The 22,410-nt window shown below is 40.9% G+C and overlaps 2 protein-coding genes across 13 annotated transcripts in view; one reads left to right on the top strand and one right to left on the bottom strand.

The window, feature by feature from the left end:
- HADHB (hydroxyacyl-CoA dehydrogenase trifunctional multienzyme complex subunit beta) overlaps positions 1-15,585 on the bottom strand; it is a 40,831-nt gene extending 25,246 nt beyond the window's left edge. For 4 of the 12 annotated variants that reach the window (XM_058682764.1, XM_058682767.1, XM_058682771.1 and 1 more), the window contains exons 1-3: positions 15,116-15,239; positions 7,667-7,741; positions 7,516-7,578 (exon numbers count right to left, since the gene is read on the bottom strand). In XM_058682764.1, coding sequence (XP_058538747.1) covers positions 7,516-7,578; positions 7,667-7,733 — 130 coding nt within the window. In that variant the 5' untranslated portion in view covers positions 7,734-7,741; positions 15,116-15,239. Of the gene's footprint in view, positions 1-7,515; positions 7,579-7,666; positions 7,742-15,115; positions 15,240-15,469 lie in introns of those variants that run through there. The other 8 variants (XM_058682768.1, XM_058682772.1, XM_058682762.1 and 5 more) reach the window with 5 other exon arrangements.
- The window catches only part of HADHA (hydroxyacyl-CoA dehydrogenase trifunctional multienzyme complex subunit alpha), a 48,835-nt gene continuing 41,857 nt past the window's right edge, over positions 15,433-22,410 (top strand). Inside the window, exon 1 of the mRNA XM_058682758.1 lies at positions 15,433-15,570. Within this exon, the coding sequence (XP_058538741.1) occupies positions 15,504-15,570 (67 nt within the window). The 5' untranslated portion in view covers positions 15,433-15,503. The remainder of the gene's footprint in view (positions 15,571-22,410) is intronic.

Below are 22,410 nucleotides of genomic sequence, written 5' to 3'. Positions count from 1 at the left end.
CTTATATGGTCAATTAATCTATGACAATGGAGGCAAGAATATACAATGGGGAAAAGACAGTTTCTTCAACAAATGGTGTTGGGAAAATCAAACAGCAACATGCAAAGAATTGCAACTTGACTACTTTTTTTACACCACACACAAAAATAAACTTTGATGAGTTAAAGGCCTAAATGTGAGACCCGAAACCATGAAGTTCCTAGAAGAGAGCACAAGAAGTAATTACTTTGATATCGGCTGTAGCAGTACGTTTCTAGATACGTCTCCTGAGGCAAGGGAAACAAAAGCAAAAATAAACTATTGGGACTACATCAAAATCAAAAGTTTTTACACAGCAAAAGAAAACATCAACGAAACAAGGCAACTTACTGAATGGAAGAAGATATTTGCAAATGATATATCCGGTAAGAGGTTAACATCCAAAATATATAAAGAATTTATACAACTCAACACCAAAAAAACCCAAATAATCTGATTAAAAATGATAGAGTGTCTGAACATTTTTCCAAAGAAGACATACAAATGGCCAACGGACACATGAAAAGATGCTCAACACCACTAATCATCAGGCAAATGCAAATCAAAACTACAATGAGATCACCTTACACCTGTCAGAATGGCTAAAATCAAAAAGACAAGAAATAACAAGTGTTAATGAAGATGTGGAGAAAAAGGAACCCTTGTGCACTACTGGGAAAAAACACAAATTGGTGCAGCCACTGTGGAAAACATTATGGAGGTTCTTCAAAAAATTAAAAACAGAAATACCGTATGATCTAGGGTCACCTGGGTGGCTCAGTCAGTTATGTGCCCAACTGCGGCTCAGGTCATGATCTCACGATTCGTGAGTCTGAACCCTATATCGGACTCTGTGCTGACAGCTTGGAGCCTAGAGCCTGCTTTGGATTCTGTATCTCCCTCTCTCTCTGCCCCTCCCCACTCACACTCTGTCTCTCTCTCTCAAAAATAAATAAGCAATGAAGAAAAGAAGAAGAAAAGAAAAGAAAAAAGAAAAGACAAGACATACCATATGACCTAGGAATTCCACTTCTGGGTACGTACCCAAAGAATACAAAAACACTAATTCAAAAAGATATACACACCCCTGTGTATAGTGCAGCATTACTGAGAATAGCCAAAATACGGAAGCAACCCAAGCGCCCACCCATAGATGAATGAATAAAGATGTGATGTGTACACATACATACACGCACTCAAATATTACTCAGCCATAAAAAAAGAATGATATCTTGGCATCTGCGACATGGATGAACCTAGAGGGTATAATGCCAAGTGAAGTAAGTCAGAGAAAGACAAATACCATATTATTTCACTCATATGTGGAATTTAAGAAACAAAACGAATGAACAAAGACAAGAAGAGACAAACAAAAAAACAGACTCTTAAATACAGAGAACTGGTGGGTTGTCAGAGGGGAGGTAGGCGGGGGAAATGGGTAAAGTAGACAAAAGGGATTGAGCATACACTTATCTTGATGAGCACTAAGTACAGAACTGCCGAATCATCACGTTGCACACCTGACCCTAATATAACAGAGTTAATTATACTTCAATTAAAAAAGAGCAACCTTTCTCTAATTTTTTAATTAAAAAAAAAAAAACAACATGAATACATGCTTGTGGCAAAGACACAAAAACAAAAACACACAACTCTAAAAGATGGAGAGTAAAACTAAAGTTCCCTCTTGATGCCCTCCCTTGTCCTATCATTTCCTTTGAAGGAGATACTGCTAATTTGGCGTATGACTTTCAAACTTTTTTCTCTTTGAAGTTACATACACGCATACACTTATGTGTTATGTACAGTCTTCTGACCTGACCACACCTACTGATATCATAGAGAACTATTTATGATAAATATCCACAATCAACTTGAAGTAAACAGTGGTCAGAGCTAAGAACCACGATGAAATGGGGTACAGATTCCCCTGTCAGCTGTAACAGAGGTGTGCTGGTGCAGGACACAAAGGCACAGGGAGATCAGCAAGGAGACTCTGGCAGACTCAAGCATGTGGTGCTAAAAGCCAGGATACAGGCAGTCTCAGTGTATGAATGGAAGGAAGGGACCAAGACAAGAGATTTTATCAAGAAAGACGAGGCATCCCGGTGACCAATCAGATATGGAAAGAACGGACAACAGGATTACAAAGGAAGTTTAGAGACTAAGAAAACCTAACTATTCTACACAGAGTAACAACTGGTTTGGGAAGAAAAATGACTTCACTCCTAAATATGCTGACTTCGAAGTGACAGAGAGACACCCAGGTGGGTATGTCCGCTTGACGAGGTAAAGCTCTGAAGACAAATGGGGTGTAGATGGGAGACCCATGAAGTACTTGCGGTTCGGAACACGGAAGAACAAGAGGCAGGTTTGACAGCAGCAGCTCACCCATCCCCCCTCTAAAGGGAGCTGGGCAGCCACAGACACCTCATCCCTGAGCCCACGGCCAAAGCTGATTAGATTCCAGGTGGGTCCTGGACCACCAAAGGACAATCCAGAGAGTGGCCAGCCAGTAACCCATGTCACCCACCTGTAAGTGATAAGCTGTGCCAGTCAGATTCTCTCTCTTAGGAATCTATGCAAAGAAGCATGAAGACAAATACTGATTAGTGGAAGCTGAAAGGATGCTGAGGGAAAACCAGGGTACTGGTAAACTGAAGTCACTTGTAAGCCAGTTATGGGGAAGCAAAAGCCTCGAGTGAGCAAAGAAGCCAGCAGGCAGAGTGAAGAAGGATGTAAAGAAAGAAGAGAAAAGCCAGGAAAGAACACACCACATGTCCAGGAGAAGACAGAGTAGCTGGTCCCTAGGGCTTCCTGGTTCCTACCGCCTTCCCAGCTGCAGCACACTCAAGCCCTCTTATCCTTCACTTGAGCGGGTCCATTACTCACAATTAAGGACTTGGATCTGTTGACCTCCCTACATTCAGAGGGCAGGGGGAAGGTGTGGGACAGAAGGTGAACTTGAGAGACAGCAGGAGACTCAGTAGAGATCAATGCCTGACAGCAAAAGCAGGAGAGAATCAAGGAGCACAAGATGGTCAAATGATTCAATACTCAAGGAGAACGAGGACTGGAAAGAGGCCATGAAATTGGAAGATGTGCAGATTACTCGTGACTGACCTTGGAGACAATAAAGAAATAAGGGGAAGTCAGATGACATGCCATCGTGTCCTTCCACTGACCACATGTCCCTTTTATACACTTCCAGATACAATTCAAATTCCTAACTCTTCTGATGAATTCCTGGCTTCACTAGGTTCCACCTCAACTTTCCCAAAGCATTTTCCCCTATTCAACACGTAACAAGAAGAGTGAGCCCCAGTCCCTCACACTGCTCGTGGGCTCATTTCAACCTCCCTGCCTTCATTCATGTACCCTCCCATCCGAGTGGCCTCTGCTAATTCTTACTTATCCCTCAAGGCTGGTTCACATTCCACCTCCTAGGAAACCTGTCCCTGATAACTAAGGTTACCTATAGTTTTTGCCTCTGAACTTCTGGCAACCTCTGGGGAAAAAAATTGGCTATTCAAAACAATTTGGCATATTATAAAGCAATTAAACTAATGTTACAAGCCACATTTAAAAATAATATTTGCTACTCATTATGTACTGAAGTCACCCAATGGTCTCTCATTCTGTTTCTTGTGCACACTGGCTCCCAACCACATCAGAATTTTCTCAAAGGCTCCTTTTTATGTATTCCACAATGTATTTTAAGAAACTGAGTTGGGGATTAAAATATCTGGGTTCAAGTCCCTGCCCTGCCAAAACTTTACTATTTGCTGAACTAGATGGCCTCAAAAGGCTCCTCCCAACTCCAAAACCTAGGATTTTATGGCTGATACACATTCTATATTTTACACATATAAAGTCAAAGCAGATATGTTACATATTATCCCAGTGGTATACACATGTGTGTATATAGACACATAATATATATAGATATAAACACTGAACCAGCCCATAATCTCCAGTCTAATGACTGAAAACATCAACAAATTCTGTATCCCTCTATTCTAAATCCTTCATCCTAAGAGTTGTCAAGTAAGGACATTCACATGAGCTTCAAGAGGAGTAAGTTATAAAATTACTGCAACCTAAAACCTGTTCAGCATATGCCTCCCACCCCCACCCCCACCAGCTGGTCACATTCCTTTGTCTTATCATGTGCCTTCCTGCACACGATCAGCATCAACAGAAATCACTGTTATGGCACAAAAACAGACACTCAGATCAATGGAACAGAATAGAGAACCCAGAAATGGATCCACAAACGTATGGCCAACTAATCTTTGACAAAGCAGGAAAGAAGAGCCAATGGAATAAAGACAGTTTCTTCAGCAAGCGATGCTGGGAAAAATGGACAGCGACAGGCAGAAAAATGAACCTGGACCACTTTCTTACACCATACCCAAAAATAAACTCAAAATGGATGAAAAGACCTAAATGTAAGATAGGAAGCCATCAAAATCCTAGAGGAGAAAACAGGCAAAAACCTCTTTGACCTTGGCCGCAGCAACTTCTTACTCAACACGTCTCTGGAGGCAAGGGAAACAAAAGCAAAAATGAACTACAGGGACCTCACCAAAATAAAAACCTTCTGCACAGCAAAGGAAACAATCAGCAAAACTAAAAGGCAACTGGCAGAATGGGAGAAGATATTTGCAAACGACACATCAGATACAGGGTTAGTATCCAAAATCCATAAAGAACTTATCAAACTCAACACCCAAAAAACAAATAATCCAGTGAAGAAATGGGCAAAAGACAAGAATAGACACTTCTCCAAAGACACCCAGATGGCCAACCGACACAGGAAAAAACGCTCAACATCACTCATCATCAGGGAAATACAAATCAAAACCACAACGAGATACCACCTCACACCTGTCAGAATGGCTAACATTAACAACTCAGGCAACAACAGATGTTGGTGAGGATGCGGAGAAAGAGGATCTCTTCTGTGTTGCTGGTGGGAATGCAAGCTGGTGCAGCCGCTCTGGAAAACAGTACGGAGGTTCCTCAAAAATTTAAAAACAGAACTGGGGCGCCTGGGTGGCGCAGTCAGTTAAGCGTCCGACTTCAGCCAGGTCACGATCTCGCGGTCCGTGAGTTCGAGCCCCGTGTCAGGCTCTGGGCTGATGGCTCGGAGCCTGGAGCCTGTTTCCGATTCTGTGTCTCCCTCTCTCTCTGCCCCTCCCCCGTTCATGCTCTGTCTCTCTCTGTCCCAAAAATAAATAAAAAACGTTGAAAAAAAAATATTAAAAAAAAAAAAAAAAATTAAAAACAGAACTACCCTAGGACCCAGCAATTACACTACTAGGTATTTATCCATGGGATACACGTGTGCTGTTTCGAAGGGACACATGCACCCCCATGTTTATAGCAGTGCTATCGACAATAGCCAAAGTATGGAAAGAGCCCAAAAGTCCATCGATGGATGAATGGATAAAGAAGATGTGGTATGGTGTAATACAATGGAGTATTACTCGGCAATCAAAAAGAATGAAATCTTGCCATTTCCAACTCCATGGATGGAACTGGAGGGTATTATACTAAGTGAAATGACTCAGAGAAAGACAAAAATCATATGACTTCACTCATATGAGGACTTTAAGAGACAAAACAGATGAACATAAGGGGAAGGGAAACAAAAATAATATAAAAACAGGGAGGGGGACAAAACAAAAGAGACTCATAAATATGGAGGACAAACCGAGGGTTGCTGGAGGGGTTGTGGGAGGGGGGATGGGCTAAATAGGTAAGGGGCATTAAGGAATCTACTCCTGAAATCATCGCTTCACTATATACTAATTTGGATGTAAATTTTAAAAAATAAAAAATAAAGTTAAATTATAAAAAAAAAAAAGAGAAATCACTGTTAGACACCAGGGATGTAAAAAGGTTCAGGTCTCACAAGGGCTTGCAATACAGTTGTGGAGACAGAAACAAATATAAAGAAAAATAGTCTAAATGCTGGGTAAATGCTTTCCCTCTGTTGGTATTCGGTTTGACCTTCTCCCAGTTGGCAAGAATCAGGTCTATTTATGTGACTGCATAGCAAAGGCATCAGGGCAAACATCTGAATTAGGGAAAAGGTAAATGAGACAGAAAGGAATTATTCTTCATGAGACTAAAACAAATCGATACTCTAGCTAGACTTTAGAGGCTAGAAGAAATCTATTTGTTATATGACAACATTAAACTTCGCTAGATGGGATTAGGCAATAGACCTCTGAGAATATACTATATGTAAAATATAAAAATATCAGGGTGCCTGGCTGCTCAGCCAGTGGAGCATGCAACTCTTGATCTCAGGGTTATGAGTTCAAGCCCCATGTTGCGCAGGGATCCTGCTCAAAAAAAATTTTTTTTAATTGTAAAAATATAGGGGTGCCTGGGTGGCTCAGTCATTTAAACATCCAACTCTTGGTTTTGGCTCAGGTCATGATCTCGTGGTTTTGTGGGTTCGAGCCTCACGTGGGGCTCTGCACCAGCAGTATGGAGCCTGCTTGGGATTCTCTTTCTCCCTCTCTTTCTCTCTGTCCCTCCCCCACTCCTGCTGTCTGTCTCTCTCAAATAAATTAAAAAAAACAAAACAAAAAAACTTAAAAAAACATTTTAAAAAACTGTAAAAATATGTATGTATCTGAAAATACCATTTTTCACTTATATTGAGTTTAGTTTTCAAAGTGCTTTGAGATACCTTCATAACTATCTGAGACTCTAACAAGACTACAATTGTTACTCTTTTTTAGACAAAGAAATTAAAGCACAGGGAAGTAAAATGACCAGTTCAAGGTCACAGTGACTTGACACAGAACTGGATGGAACAGAGTAAAGGTCTTCTCAATCCTGGCAAGATGCTTTTCTATTAAGCTATCGTCCAAGTAGAAATAGCGTAATAAAACCAAAATCGTTAAATAGTAGGTCAGTATAAGATCCGGGCAAAGAGAATAATGGCATGAACACATCAGAGTGTTTTTAGATCTGGTCAGTGAAGATACATACCTACAGCAGATTTACATACCTACACTGGGCTTACCAAGGGTCTACATGACCATATAAATTCAACACACTTCCCGACTAAACACCATTCTTTTATTAACGACGTCCTCAATCACCCCTATTTCAGGAATGGGTCCTCTCCCACATGTGGATTGACAGAGAAGCCCATCATTAACCACAAATGTAAAAAAGCGAACTTTGTCTCAAAATGTCTGTATCCTAATCATCTCCAGGACTGACAGCCGACTACACTGACCAGCAAGGTACACGGAACTGCCGTGAGTCCATCAGTAGCCTCCTGGCAACCCTACACCATGTAACGTTATTACTGGCTAGCCCTATATTGTTTTAATGTGAAGGCAATCGTGATGTTCCTGTTGCTCAGAAAAAAGAGAATTGGCAAATTAGTCTTGGTTTTTATTCATAATTCACAAATCTAGAATCTAACTTTTAAACCAGAAGTGTTTATTTTATAAATTACTGTACCTGGGGCAGCTCGTAGCTGGGAGGAACAGCTTAGAGGTCTCAAAGCTGGAAGATAAAAACAGACTGTTTACAAAAAGCAGAACAATTCAATGTCTGTGTAAGTTACTTATAAATCCAACTCTAATCTTAAAAAGAAAGAAGAAATACTTACAAAATCTGAGGGCCCATTTTGATGTACTGGGAAGATTTTTAAGCGTGTAAGTCAAGATGGAAGTCATTCTGAAATCTAAAAAGAGGAGACCAAAAATATATCCTGGGTTACTTGAACAATTTTGTGGCTTATAGTCTATGATCTCATCTTATCCATGGTGGCTATAAAATACTATAAAATTACTGTATTACAAACTATCCTTCCTCTGATAATATAGCTACATTGACATGGCTTTCATAGTGCGTAAACCACTATTTTAAGCGTTATTATTACACTCTTTGTAGGGACGAGAAAACTGAAGCACACAGGGACTGAGTGATTTGCCCAAAGATGCACAGCAGGTAAGGGGCAGAGCTGAGATCTGAAGCCAGGCAGTCCAGCTCCAGAGGTTACATCCTTCTCTCGGGTCAAAGGAATAGAGAGATTGCTGGACATGACCATGAAGCCACCAATGTTAATTTGTTGACTTTGAAGGTTATGCTGTGATTAGAGATAATGCCTTGTGCAATGTTTGTATGTGAAGAAATGTACACTAAAGAATTTAGGAATGGTGTAGTGTCATGTCAACAACTTACTATCAACTGCTGTAAGAAAAAAAAGGTCATGTATTGTACTTGCGACTTTCTTTTTAAGTTTATTTTGTGTGTGTGTGTGTGTGTGTGTGTGTGTGTGTGTGTGTGAGAGAGAGAGAGAGAGAGAGAGAGAGAGAGAGAGAGCGCGCGTGAGCGAGCTGGGGAAGGGCAGAGACAGGAGAGACTCCCAAGCAGGCTCCTTGCTGTCAGCAAGGAGCCCAGTGCAGGGCTTGAACCCACAAATCCTGATCTGAGCAAAAACCAAGAGTTGGAAGCTTAATGGAGCCACCCAGGTGCCCCTGCACTTATATTTTTAATAAGCTCATTACTGTTTCAAAATAACAAAAAAATGAAAAGACCCTACATATTAAAAATATTTAAAATACACTGCTTCCCTAAATTCTTCAAAAATGAATTCCTACAAATCAGTAAGAAAAATGGACAAAAGATATGCACACACTATTCATAAAAACAGAAATACAAATGGCTCTTAGATACATGAAGAGAAGTTCCTAAGGGAAAGGCAAATTGAAACCATAGAGACAGAATATTTGACCTGTGAAACTGACAAAGGCTGGAAGGTTTGATACACTGTCTGTTAAGAGTATGCACAAGCAGGAGCTCTCCATACTACTGTAGAGAGGGCAAACTGGGGCAATCCCTACAGAGGGCAATTTGGCAATTCACTGTCACAACTACAGTTGCCTAGAACTTTTGACCCAGCAATTCCACTTCCATGAATCTATTTCAAGGATGTTAGGTACACATGAGACAGGATGCATTTCATTACTGCGTGTAACAGTGAAAGATCAGAAGAGTCAATAGGGAAGTGGTTAAGTAAACCAAAAAAAGACTTTGGCCAGGGAGAGACAAAGTGGCCCATGAGATGAGCACCACTGTTTCCAGAAGCTACCCATGATGCCACATGAGTCCTGGATACAAATTCCCTTAAGTTCATCTTAAGCATCATAAAAATAATCAAGCAAATGTCGATAAAGAAAAAGGAGTGGGTGTGGGGGACCTTGCTCCAATAGATACCAAAACTTTCTATAGAAATACCAGGAACTGGGGCACTTGGGTGGCTCAGTCAGTTAAGCATCCAACTTCAGCTCAGGTCATGATCTTGCTGTTCATGAGTTTGAGCCCTGCGTCGGGCTCTGTGCTGACAGCTCAGAGCCTGGAGCCTGCTTCAGATTCTGTGTCTCCCCCTCCCCCAATCACGCTCGCACTCTCTCTCTCAAAAATAAAATAAACATTGGGGCGCCTGGGTGGCTCAGTCGGTGAGCGGCCGACTTCGGCTCAGGTCATGATCTCGCGGTCTGTGAGTTCGAGCCCCGCGTCGGGCTCTGTGCTGACAGCTCAGAGCCTGGAGCCTGTTTCAGATTCTGTGTCTCCCTCTCTCTGACCCTCCCCCGTTCATGTGCTGTCTCTCTCTGTCTCAAAAATAAATAAACGTTAAAAAAAATTAAAAAAATAAAATAAAATAAAATAAACATTAAAAAAATAATTAAAAAACAACACGAGGAACTAATAGTGCAACGCTGCCACAGGAGCCAATAAAACTAGTCAATAGAACAGGATGTAGCAAGTTCAGAAGCACACTCAAGTGCAAAAGAATTAAGTATGTAATAAAGATAACATTTGAAATAAACAAGAGAAAGATGAATTATTCAATGGATTTGTTGGGGAAAATGGCTAATCATTTGGAAAAAACTTTAGGCCCATAACTCATACATGCACAAATCAAGTCCAGACAGATTAATCTAATTATTCATAAGTTAACTATAAAAGTACTAGAAAAAAGTGTCAGAGAATATTTTCGTAATCTTATATGGGGCAAGCCTTCCAACATATGTCATAAAATCCCGAAGGCATAAAGGAAAAGAGAAACTAATGGATATGATTAAATTAACGTGTAAATATCTACACAGCAAAAGATACTAAAAGAAAGTTAAAAGGCGAACAATAGATTCAGAAAAAATATTTGTAACACATAAAACAAAGGTTTAAGTAAAACAAAGGGTTAGTATCCATAATCCATAAAGAACTGTTACAAATGACAGAAAAAAGAGAAATAATATACAATGAAATCTGTGGTTTTCACCCAAATATCCATTTCACGCCGGTATGTAGTTGCCATATGTCGTTTACATGGGATTGAATCCAGCCCAACTCCAGGGTTTAAACCAATTAGAATAATTTCATTTTCTTTGTCAAGATCATTGGTTCGGATAACCAAGGCCTAAAACAATTGTGCATGGTATTGATTTAGGGATAATCTAGTCAGTCTGACATGCAAATCTTCTGCCTGGAATTCTGGAATATAAATCTTTCCTTCTGCAGCTTGGCACAGCTACCACAGTTTGTAAACATGAAAAAAGTTAGTCTAAGCATAGAGAGCTGACCCCCAAAAGAGGACAGAACCGAGACTTTCAGAAAAGGAAACTAGAAAAAAGGAAAACTGCATCATATCTGAAGTCCATCCTCCCTTTGTGCTTTTCAGCTATTAGTCAGTAAATCCCCTTTAATAACCCAAGCTGAGTTTAATTTTGTTCTTTGAAACTAAAAGCCTCCTTACTGATACACCACTAAAAAGACAAAAACAAATGAACAATTCACAGAAGTAAAAATGTCAAATAAACAAAATATTAAATGTTCAACCTCACTAACAATAAAAATATTTTTAAAATCAAAACAAGGTATCATCGTGGGGTTGTAAGATTGGCAAAAATTAAAAATATGGCTAATACATAACTCTACTAAGAACGGATCCATTTGAGCACTTCCATATACAGTTGGTAGTGGTGTAAACTGCTAAGGCCTTTTTGGAAGGCACTTTTTAGTCATCTGACAAAATCTGAATTGCGAATCCTCGAATTGGTCTTTAACCTGTAGAAATACTCAAGACGTATATGTAGCATACACAGATCTCTGGCCTACAGAAAGAGTCAAGATGTTCATTGTAGCACCGTTTGCCTCAGTGGAACACTGGAACTAATGTAAAAGCACACCAGTAGGAAATGGTTAAATACACTACAGACATACCATGGAACACTGCATAGCAGTTTGGAAAGAAAAATGAAACACAGTATACATGTAAATACTGACAGTGGAAAGATGTCCACAATATATATTAAATGAAAAAGCAACGTGCAGAACAATATATACAGTAAGACACCCACTTATTGCAGAGGGAGAAACAAGTCCATAAAGCTACGAGTCTACACACGGAATGAATAAAGGGCTTTCATTTTATATTCTTCTGTCTTCTCAAAAAAATTTTGTTACAATGAGCATTTTACTTTTTATGTACAGTTTAATTCTAGTTTTAAAGTCTACATAAATTAATATTTATATATATGTAAGTACACAAATGCATAAAAAATGTCCAGAAAAATACACTGCATGTATGTTAACAGTAGTTATCTCTGGGTAGTGGAATTATAGGTATATTTATTTTATTCTCTGTAGTTTCTGAAAAATACTTAATATTATGAAATCAATAATTAAAAATATATTTTAAAAAAAGAGACAAAGCAAACTACCCTATGGAAGGCTGACCTTTACTGTCATTTGCTCTAACCTTTAGGAAAGAGACATTTGAACTCAAGAATTTGGGAAGCGTGGAAACTCAGCAGAGTAGTCTAGAGCAGGGTGTGGAACTATAGAAAGATGCATGAAGTTACAGGCACCTGGGTGTAAAGAAAAGGAAAAACACCCTAGGTAAGTAATGAAAGCCAAATGGAGCGGCTTAACAGTTCACTGTTACAGTGTCATTAAGACAATATGATGGTGGCACAAAAACAGACACTCAGATCAATGGAACAGAATAGAGAACCCAGAAATGGACCCACAAACGTATGGCCAACTAATCTTTGACAAAGCAGGAAAGAAGAGCCAATGGAATAAAGACAGTTTCTTCAGCAAGCGATGCTGGGAAAACTGGACAGCGACAGGCAGAAAAATGAACCTGGACCACTTTCTTACACCATACCCAAAAATAAACTCAAAATGGATGAAAAGACCTAAATGTAAGATAGGAAGCCATCAAAATCCTAGAGGAGAAAACAGGCAAAAACCTCTTTGACCTTGGCCGCAGCAACTTCTTACTCAACACGTCTCACGTCTCCGGAGGCAAGGGAAACAAAAGCAAAAATGAACTATTGGGACTCATCAAAATAAAAACCTTCTGCACAACAAAGGAAACAATTGGCAAAACTAAAAGGCAACTGGCAGAATGGGAGAAGATATTTGCAAACGACACATCAGATACAGGGTTAGTATCCAAAATCCATAAAGAACTTATCAAACTCAACACCCAAAAAACAAATAATCCAGTGAAGAAATGGGCAAAAGACAGGAATAGACACTTCTCCAAAGAAGACGTCCAGATGGCCAACCGACACATGAGAACATGCTCCACATCACTCATCATCAGGGAAATACAAATCAAATCCACAACGAGATACCACCTCACACCTGTCAGAATGACTAACATTAACGGGGCGCCTGGGTGGCGCAGTCGGTTAAGCGTCCGACTTCAGCCAGGTCACGATCTCGCGGTCCGTGAGTTCGAGCCCCGCGTCGGGCTCTGGGCTGATGGCTCAGAGCCTGGAGCCTGCTTCCGATTCTGTGTCTCCCTCTCTCTCTGCCCCTCCCCCGTTCATGCTCTGTCTCTCTCTGTCCCAAAAATAAATAAAAAACGTTGAAAAAAAAATTTAAAAAAAAAAAGAATGACTAACATTAACAACTCAGGCAACAGATGCTGGTGAGGATGCGGAGAAAGGGGATCTCTTCTGCGTTGCTGGTGGGAATGCAAGCTGGTGCAGCTGCTCTGGAAAACAGTACGGAGGTTCCTCAAAAAATTAAAAATAGAACTACCCTACGACCCAGCAATTGCACTATTAGGTATTTATCCAAGGGATATAGGTATGCTGTTTCAAAGGGACACATGCACCCCCATGTTTATAGCAGCACTATTGACAATAGCCAAAGTATGGAAAGAGCCCAAATGTCCATCAATGGATGAATGGATAAAGATGTAGTATATATATATACAATGGAGTATCACTCGGCAATCAAAAAGAATGAAATCTTGTCATTTGCAACTACGTGGATAGAATTAGAGGGTATTAAAAAAAAAAAAAAAAGAATTAGAGGGTATTATACTAAGTGAAATTAGTCAGAGAAAGACAAATATCATACGACTTCATTCATATGAGGACTTTAAGACACAGGACAGATGAACATAAGGGAAGGGAAGAAAAATAAAAACAGGGAAGGGGACAAAACATGAGACTCTTAAATATGGAGAACAAACAGAGCGTTACTGGAGAGGTTGGGGGGGGTGGGCTAAATGGGCAAGGGGCATTAAGGAATCTACTCCTGAAATCATTGTTGCACTATATGCTAACTAATTTGGATGTAAATTAAAAAATAAAATTTAAGAAATAAATAAAATAAAAAATGAAATGAAATAGAGAAAAAAACAAAAAGACAATATAATGGAAGGCACAGACTCTAAAATCAGCCTAAAGCCAAATCCTGGCTCCACCCTAGTTTTCTGACCTCAAGCAAGTTAATCTTTCTTAGAGTAAGATGTAGATAATTCCAGTACATACCTCATAGCGTTGCTGTCAGGAATAACTAAATTAATACAGACAAGCAATTAGAACGGTGCCTGATACGCACAGTAAGGGTCAAAGATGTTTGTTATTAATATTAATGGATGGTGGTAGAAATACACTTAGTTCCTCTCTATGTAAGCCACAATAAGCATAACATTTCTGCTCTGATGGAACTTATGATTTTGAGAGTACAAGGAACAAAAAAGTCAAGAGCCAAAAGGGGATGGCAAACTACAGTCCACAGGCCTTTAGCTAAGAAGAGTTTTTATACTTTTAAAGAATTGTAGAACTGAAGAAAACGAAACAACGAATATATGAGAGATCAATATGGGTCTGCAAAACAAACTATTTACTATCTAGCCCTTAATATAAGAATTTGCCACCGTTTATCTAAATAATGTGGCTAAACGTAATTATATGCAGAAGATAGCATTACGACGGCAGGAGACAAGCTTTTAACTGTAAAAAAAAAAATCTTATGAGCTGGAGGGCTTCTGGAGATCATCAAGAATCCTTTTTGCAAATTAACGTTATTTCGTTTTGGAATCAATCGCATTAAGGCCTCGAACCCTTCTTTTCAACGCACAAAAAACTATTATGCAATGTAGAGCTCGTGACTAGAAGTTAGTAGAACGGCTCTAGTGCTATTTCCACCACCTGTGGCCATGGATGAGCCCGCTGACGCTGATTCACGGGCTTCATCGATAAAGTGGATAAATGACCAGATGATGGCCAGGCCCCTCCTACGTTAGAAAATCCTCTGGAGCCCTGGCTCTCCCAGCAGGATAAAAGAATAGCTCTACTCCTCCCACACTGGAGGCCCGAAAGGTCACGTGACCAAGCCCCGCTGCAGGTAGCTGGTGTAAGGTAATCCCAACTCCCCGTTCTAAATTTCTATTGCCGCTGACCTGGCTACAGGCAAGACGGATGAAACAAAAACACACAACGCAACATAGCCCAGCGTTTTATGCCGACACACGAGCAAAGAATTCGTTAACTTGCGGTGATAAGTTTAAAGACACAGATGACACCGCTACTCAGAGCTACCGACTTCGAGCAAGTCCCAGTTACTGTCCTTATTGCACTGGTCCTGGAGACCCTGTCCGAGGGGCCTCCTTTCGCTCCCTGGAACTCCACTCCCCGCGAGAAGGGAGGCGGCCGCGGCTACTGATGCAGTAGACGGGAAAGAAAAGACAGATGTCGCCGCTGGGAAAGACCAGGCGGAAAGCCAAGCGCACGCCTCGACTCACCTTAGCCTCACTCCTCTCCGGCTCCCGCTGCGGGCAAGCAAGGTTCTAACCCAAATGCCTGGACTAGACGTGACCAAGGGGCGGTTCCTGCCCAAAAGGACCCCTCACTCCCGCCAGCGAACTCCGCGGGCTGCCCACTGGCCGCCTGTATGGAAAAGCGGGCACTGCGCCTCCTCCTCTATGGGCCTCCTTCCTTCCAGCGGAGAAAGAGTCCTCCCCGCCCTGTTAGCTGGAAGCGAACGGCACGGCAAGGAGCCAGGGCAATTCGACATTGGGGGTTTTAGTCAGGCAGTATGTCGGGCGCCTGGCTGGGGCCAGGCTGAAGGAGAAAAATCCTCCACCCGCAGCCCCCACCTGAGTGCTTTCCACTCGTCCTCTTCAGCTCAAGATGGTGGCCTCCCGGGCGATAGGCAGTCTCCGCCGCTTCACTGCCTCCAGGACGCTCCGCTGCCCAGGTGAGACCTGGGTGGGAGCACCCCGCAGCCCCAGGCAGAACTCTTGGGGAGGCGCGTCTCCCTTTCGCTGTCGCCTTCCAGCCCCGCCTGGGAAACTCTGTCCTGGCTGCAGGGAAAGGATGCCCCTCTTGGACCCCCCTCCTGTGTCCTTGCGCACACTGACAACTCTTCTCTCGCTGCTCCCATGCCCTGCAGCGATTTCAGGCTCCGTAACCCCTAACGTTTCTGAGTCCTGTCTCCCGGGTCTGGCACCTTCCGCAATTCTCGTGGCACTTCTGTGCTCACGCCCATCTTCTTTTGTTTTACGATGGCCTCGGACCTGTCCCTTCTAGATCAGGAGTTCCAGGAGGACTGGAGCAATCCAAATCCGTCACATGTTTGTGGCCCCACCGCACCTTACTCTTAACAAGAGCTGTCTTAAAAGCTTCTTGGGTGGTATTAACCAGCGTTGCAAATTACTGCCACTCCCCGCTGCTTTCCCACAAAACCTTTTTTGTGTGTGTGCCCCTATTACCACATTTCAATAGAGAGCTCGACTCTTGCGGTTCCAATAATCCCGGTGTGAATGTATAGTATGTTAAATTTCAAGGGAAGGTTCTGCAGTTTACCAGAAGAAACATTTTTTTAAAAAATACTCAAATACCACTGTCCTGCCTGTGGACACACTGGGGGCGGAGTGTCAAAAAAATAAGATACGTGTACCTTAAGGAATAAAATGTTAGATAATTTTAAGAACTGTTCTAATTTTGTTTCTGATGGTACCCAGTTAGGCTTGCGTTAGCTATATTATCTTTTTTCTTTTCAGACTGACAGTGAAAGGGTTAAAGTGGGTGCCTAGGGAAAATCAAGCATTTTCCTCCCATCTCAAATCTGTAAGGTGAAAAGTGACTTTTTATTGCATGTTACACTTAATACCGGCTAGTTTGAATTTTAACTCGTAATGTGCCTTCCTCCTGGACCACCGAAATAGTATGCTTTTTGTAGACGTGGCTGGGGTCTGCTGTAAGGGATTAATTTTGGATGATTCAGTCTTTTTCTGCCTTCTTATTTCAACGTGTGATTTTAGTCTCCCCCGGACTGCTGTGTGTGTATATACCAATCATTATATTACAAAAAATTGAAATGTAAAGTTTGGGGAAGGGTTAAGAAAAAAAGAGTCACCCATTCTCTTAATACATACAGTAATTGTTAGCATTTGGACATGTTACATTACAGTTTTGTCTTGTTTTCTTTTCCACATTTGTGGCTTAAGGTTTTCTGGAAATCAAATATGTATGTTTGAACTAGCCTCCTTATTGGTTTTAAGGTACCTCTTATGGATTAGCAGCTTGTGTAACACTGAGGTGGTGGTCAGGTCGTGTGATTTCTGGTCACTAACTAGCTGTGTAACTTTGAACAAATATCTTAGTGTAACCGAGCTTTATTTTCCTCACCTGTGAAATGAATGAGACTTTTGGATTTTCTTAGACATTAGAAATACCATGAAAGAGCAATTCAAAGCATTTAAATTTGGAGTCTTTTAGGCTTGAATCTGGCTCTGCCTTTTATTCTTTAGTGACCTGGGACAATTAATTTCTATGTCTGTTTTCTCATTTGTGAAATGGGGAGTACTTTTGAGAACTTCAAAGGAGTTATTTTAGGTTAAAAGCAATTTTTCATTAATTCTCAGTACATGCTGCTATTAACTCTTTCCTGCCCTAAGGAACTATGATTCTGTATATCTGAGAATAAATGACAAGCTTAACTTTTCTATATTTTTTGTATAGAAATATATATACCCATATAAATGTTTATATATTTTGCATTGTTTTCACCAATAAGAAAATGTGGCTTATTATAGTTATTACCCCTTTGAATAGCAACTTAGGAATTTTGAAAACATGTCTAGAAAGTGAATTCAAAATTGCCTGCGACCTGGATTGCCATTTAGACTCAACATAATACTGAGTCTAAATGAAAGTCTGTGCCATGGTCATTAACACATGTTTAATGAGATTATAACATTTACTGGTGGATGGGTAAATTTTCTTGAAACTGCTTTCTAATCCTCAAAGTTCTAACTCATTCCTCCTCCACAAATTCTGTAATTATGAATATGACTGTGAAATTCAAGCCACAACTTGACCAAGATATTTTATTTAATTCCTACTCCTCAGTGTCGATTTCTTTTTTTTTTTTTTTTTAACGTTTATTTATTTTTGAGACAGAGAGAGACAAAGCATGAACGGGGGAGGGCCAGAGAGAGGGAGACACAGAATCTGAAACAGGCTCCAGGCTTTGAGCTGTCAGCACAGAGCCCGACGCGGGGCTTGAACTCAGGGACCGTGAGATCATGACCTGAGCCAAAGTCAGCCGCTTAACCGACTGAGCCACCCAGGCGCCCCTCCGTCTCTATTTCTAATATGTAAGTGGTAAAATAATTTCACAGGAAATGAATTAGAGGCAAATACTGTAGTAGAAGATGTGTATTTAAATTTGACTCACTTCCCGGGGTGCCTGGTGGCTCAGTTGGTTAAGTGTCCGACTTTGGCTCAGGTCATGATCTCGTGGGTTAAAGAGTTTGAGCCTAGTGTCAGGCCCCGTGCTGACAGCTCAGAGCCTGGAGCCTGCTTCCGATTCTGTGTCTCCCTCTCTCTCTACTCCTCCCCTGCTTGCTCACTCGAGCTCTCTCTCTCTAAAATAAACAAACATTTACAAAATAAATAAATAAACAAATTTGATTCACCTCCTTAATCCTGTCTTCCCCCAGGGTTGAATATTGAGAAAAGCTTTTGATTGTATAACCCAAGTAACATTTTTGTATTGAAATTTGTGTCCTTGTAATCCAACTCTCTCCACTGCTGTAGTTTTAGGTCTTATAGGTATCTTTTGAGTTAAGTTATTGGGATGATTAAGAAGTAGGACAAAGGCTTATGCTTTTGCTGGCACAGTTGATATAGGCTAAAGTTCACCTAACTGCTATGGAGTAAGCTGTCCAGATTTGGTAATGGATACGGCTAGATTCCAAAAACAAAGCTACCTTGTGGCTACCAACTTAATTTAGTTGCCTGTGGTTTGAATTCAAGATACATTTATACACTTATTTCACTTATTTTCTCTTGGTTCTTTTTTTTTTTTTTTTTTTTTTTTTTTTGTCTCTACTATGGCTTGAATTCGTTTCAAGATATGTTTGTACCCTTATTTTCCCCTTCGTTTTTTGTCTTTATTGATTTGGAGGAGGTGTTTTGTGTATATGTATATGGGTGTGTGTGCAGCAAAGGCAGATTAGTGGTAAGAGTTTAAAATGGTTTGACCCATTGGGCGCCTGGGTGGCTGAGTCCATTAAGTGTCCGAGTTCAGCTCAGGTCATGATCTCACGGCAAGCCTCGCGTCTGGCTCTGTGCTGACAGCTCAGAGCCTGGAGCCTGCTTCAGAATCTGTCTCCCTCTCTCTCTGCCCCTCCCCCACTCACACTCTGTCTCTCCCTCTCCCTCAAGAATAAATAAACATTTTAAAACATTAAAAAATGGTTTGATCCGTAAGCTAATGAACACCAACCTGTTGTCTCAAATAGTTGGTCTTTAAAAATGCAACCCATGCCCGAGCCCTGGCACCTGCTCTATTTTCTTTTTGCTTAGCACTTACCTCCTAACTTTTTTTACATATATTTATGTTTCTTGTTTTTCGGCTGTTTTTCCACCCTGTCCCTCCCACCCTGCATTCCTAGTCAGTCCATCCCCACTCTCATCCACTCTACCCTGTTCTATTCCCTGTTCCCCTCCCACTGGAATTTCCACCCTACGGGCAAAGTTCTTTTTATGCCAGACCTATTTTCACTTCTTCATTTATCTCTACTGAGGAGGAAGTGATTCTTCCTACGATATTCTTCCTGATATATATAATCCCCTGCTGCTGTAGAATATAAGCACCACAAAGACCAGGATTTTTATCTTTTTGTTCAGTCCAAGTGCCTAGAACAGTGCATGGCAGGCCACAGTGATTTTTTGGTGTTGCTGAATCAATGAATGATTGTGAGATGATGTTGGAAGAGCATACTCTTTAGTTGGGGGAATGCAGTGATTAAAGAACAAAGTAGTAAATAATAAGGATCAAAATTGGCTGGGGAGAGAAAGATCATTACAGATGGAATCTCTTGATAACACCTTGTGGAAAAGGTTGGGGCCATGATGCAAAACATAAAGAAAGAAGACTGGTAAATACAGATGGTACAGATTTTAAAAGGTGGGAAAGCAGAGAAGGGAAGTATATCATTAGTGAGGTAGAGGCATGGGGGTTAAGGAGATGGCTGGCTGGCTTCTCCTATCTTAATTTATTTGGTTGTAGCCCTGTGACTTACAGATACGTTTATAATTATTATATCACTTTTACTTCTATCTTTATAAGAATGCCAAAATGCTCTAAGAGACTTGTTCATACAGCTAGTAAATGATAAACTTGATGTTTGAACCCAAGTCTTTTAACTCTCAGGTCCTTTGTCTTTGCTGATTTGGATTGCTTAAAGGAAAAATGCAGACAGAGCCAAAGATCACCTGACTCTGGTGCTTGTGTCATCCACACAGTTTTCTTTCACATGTTGCTTGCCTTTCAGACCAGTGTAAAGCTGCTATTTTCTGCGCTTTCTCTTCCTCTCCCTTAAAGAACTGCAGGATAGAGGGAAAGAAAGAGGAAGCAAGAGGCTTGGCTACCGCGACGGTCCCTCTCCTAATCCACTGCACCATCAGTGGTTTCTCCAAATCAGTGGCTCCCACATGCCCACTTGTTTGCTATCTGTTTCAGTCTCCTTTCTAAAAACTGCAGATTCTGAGGCCCAGCCCCCTTAAATTCTGATCCTGTGGTTCTAGGTTGTATGTCGCCCAGACATCTGTGAGTATATTTGAGCCTCCCCAGCTGATTCTAATGCCTGGAATCACTTCTCAGTACTGCTGTGGGAATCCCAGTCCAGCTAGATATGGTGCATTGTCTCTTGGGTCCTGCTTTGGCCATGTGTATTAGTTCCCTAATCCAGAAGGGTCCCCGCCTCCTTGTCAAATATAGACCATCCTCAACATAAGCCCTATGTTGGGATCTGTGCTAATAGCACAGAGCCTGATTGGGATTCTCTCTTTGCCTCTCCCCCAATCATGTTCTCTTTCTCTCTCTCAAATAAAGTTTAAAAAAAAAAAAAGTTAAAATCCCTAGTAACCTCTCAGCAGCTGAACCTTTCCACCAGCCTGTGACCATCTGTCTCTCTCTGTGACTACTCTCTCATTCTCCAAATCCCTTACCTTTATCTGGCTTAGATTTTGAGGGATCTCAAGAGTCTAAGACTGCCTTAGCATGCAGTGATAATCAAAGGTAATGAACAATAAAATTAAACCATGTTGGTCATTTTATGTCATGGTAGTATTCTTTTTTTTTTTTTTTTTTTTTTTTTGGAGAGCACAAGTTGGGGAGGGGCAGAGAGAGGAGGACAGAGGATCCCAAGCAAGCTCTGCCCTGACAGGCTGACAGCAGTGAGCCCGAAGTGGGGCTCGAACTCTCAAACTGAGAGATCAAGACCTGAGCCGAAGTTGGAGGCTCAGCTGAGCCACCCAGGTGCCCCAACCTTTTTTTTTTTTTTTTTAATGCACTCCTAAGTTAGGCAGGCACTCCACACTCTCTTTAATTATGCTTGTGGATTCCAAGACTGTATATAGCCCCTAATGTAGTCCAAATGCAGTATGGTTTCACTGAAAATTAGACATAAAAAAAAGTTTTAATACTAGTAACTAAGAATGAAATAGTGATGGAATATTATTCAACCGTAAAGAATAAAATCTTAACCACTTGCAATAACCTGAGTAGTGCTAGAGAGTATAATGCTAAGTGAAATAAGTCAGAGAAAGATACCATATGAACTCACTCATGTGGAATTTAGGGAACAGAACAAACGGGCGCCTGGGTGGCCCAGTTGGTTAAGTGTGCCGACTTCAGCTCAGGTTATGACTCATGGTTTGTGGGTTTGAGCCCCGTGTCAGGCTCTGTGCTGACAGCGCGGAGCCTGGAGCCTGCTTCAGATTCTGTGTCTCCCTGTCTCTCTGCCCCTCCCCTGCTTGTGCTCTCTCTCAAAAATAAATAAACATTTAAAAAAATTTTTTTAGTTAAAAAAGAACAAACAACCAAAAGAAAAAAGGGACAAACCAAGAAACAGACTCATAACTATAGAAAACAAACTGATGGTTACCAGAGGGGAGATGGTAGAAGGGATGGGTGAAATAGGTGATAGGGATTAAAGAGTGCACTTATCGTGAAAAAATATATAAAAGGAAAGAAATTAAATTTACTAATATTTAGTGTATGAATTGATAAAGTTAAATGTACATAAGTTATTTTAAAAAGAAGGAAATAAATACTGAGGGAAAGCTAGCACAATTAGAGGGATACATGAAGGAGCCACTGGATATTATTAAAGTACCAATTCTTGGGGCGCCTGCGTGGCTCAGTCAGTTAAGCGTCCTACTTAAGCTCAGGTCATGATCTCACAGCTCCCAGAATCGGGCTCTGTGCTGACAGCTCAGAGCCCGAAGCCTGCTTCAGATTCTGTGTCTCCCTCTCTCTGCCCCTCCCTCGTTCATGTTCTATCTCTCTCTGAAAAATAAACATTTAAAAAATAATAAAGCACTAATTCTTTATTGTATTTGATATTACTTTAAAACTTATGCCTTTTCCTGGATACATGTGTTTCCTGTGTACTGCTATTACGGTTAATAATTATTAAGGGATGGTTTTTTTATTTTTAGAGCTAAAGAGAAAACTTCTCTAAGTTATTGGACAAGGTTTGGAAGATGTGGGTAGGGAGGAGTAAGCAATTAAAGAGGCGTG

The sequence above is a fragment of the Neofelis nebulosa genome, chromosome 9, assembly GCF_028018385.1.
Source record: "Neofelis nebulosa isolate mNeoNeb1 chromosome 9, mNeoNeb1.pri, whole genome shotgun sequence".
NCBI classification, from domain to species: Eukaryota; Metazoa; Chordata; class Mammalia; order Carnivora; family Felidae; genus Neofelis; species Neofelis nebulosa.
This window is presented reverse-complemented; position numbering and strand designations above follow the sequence as displayed.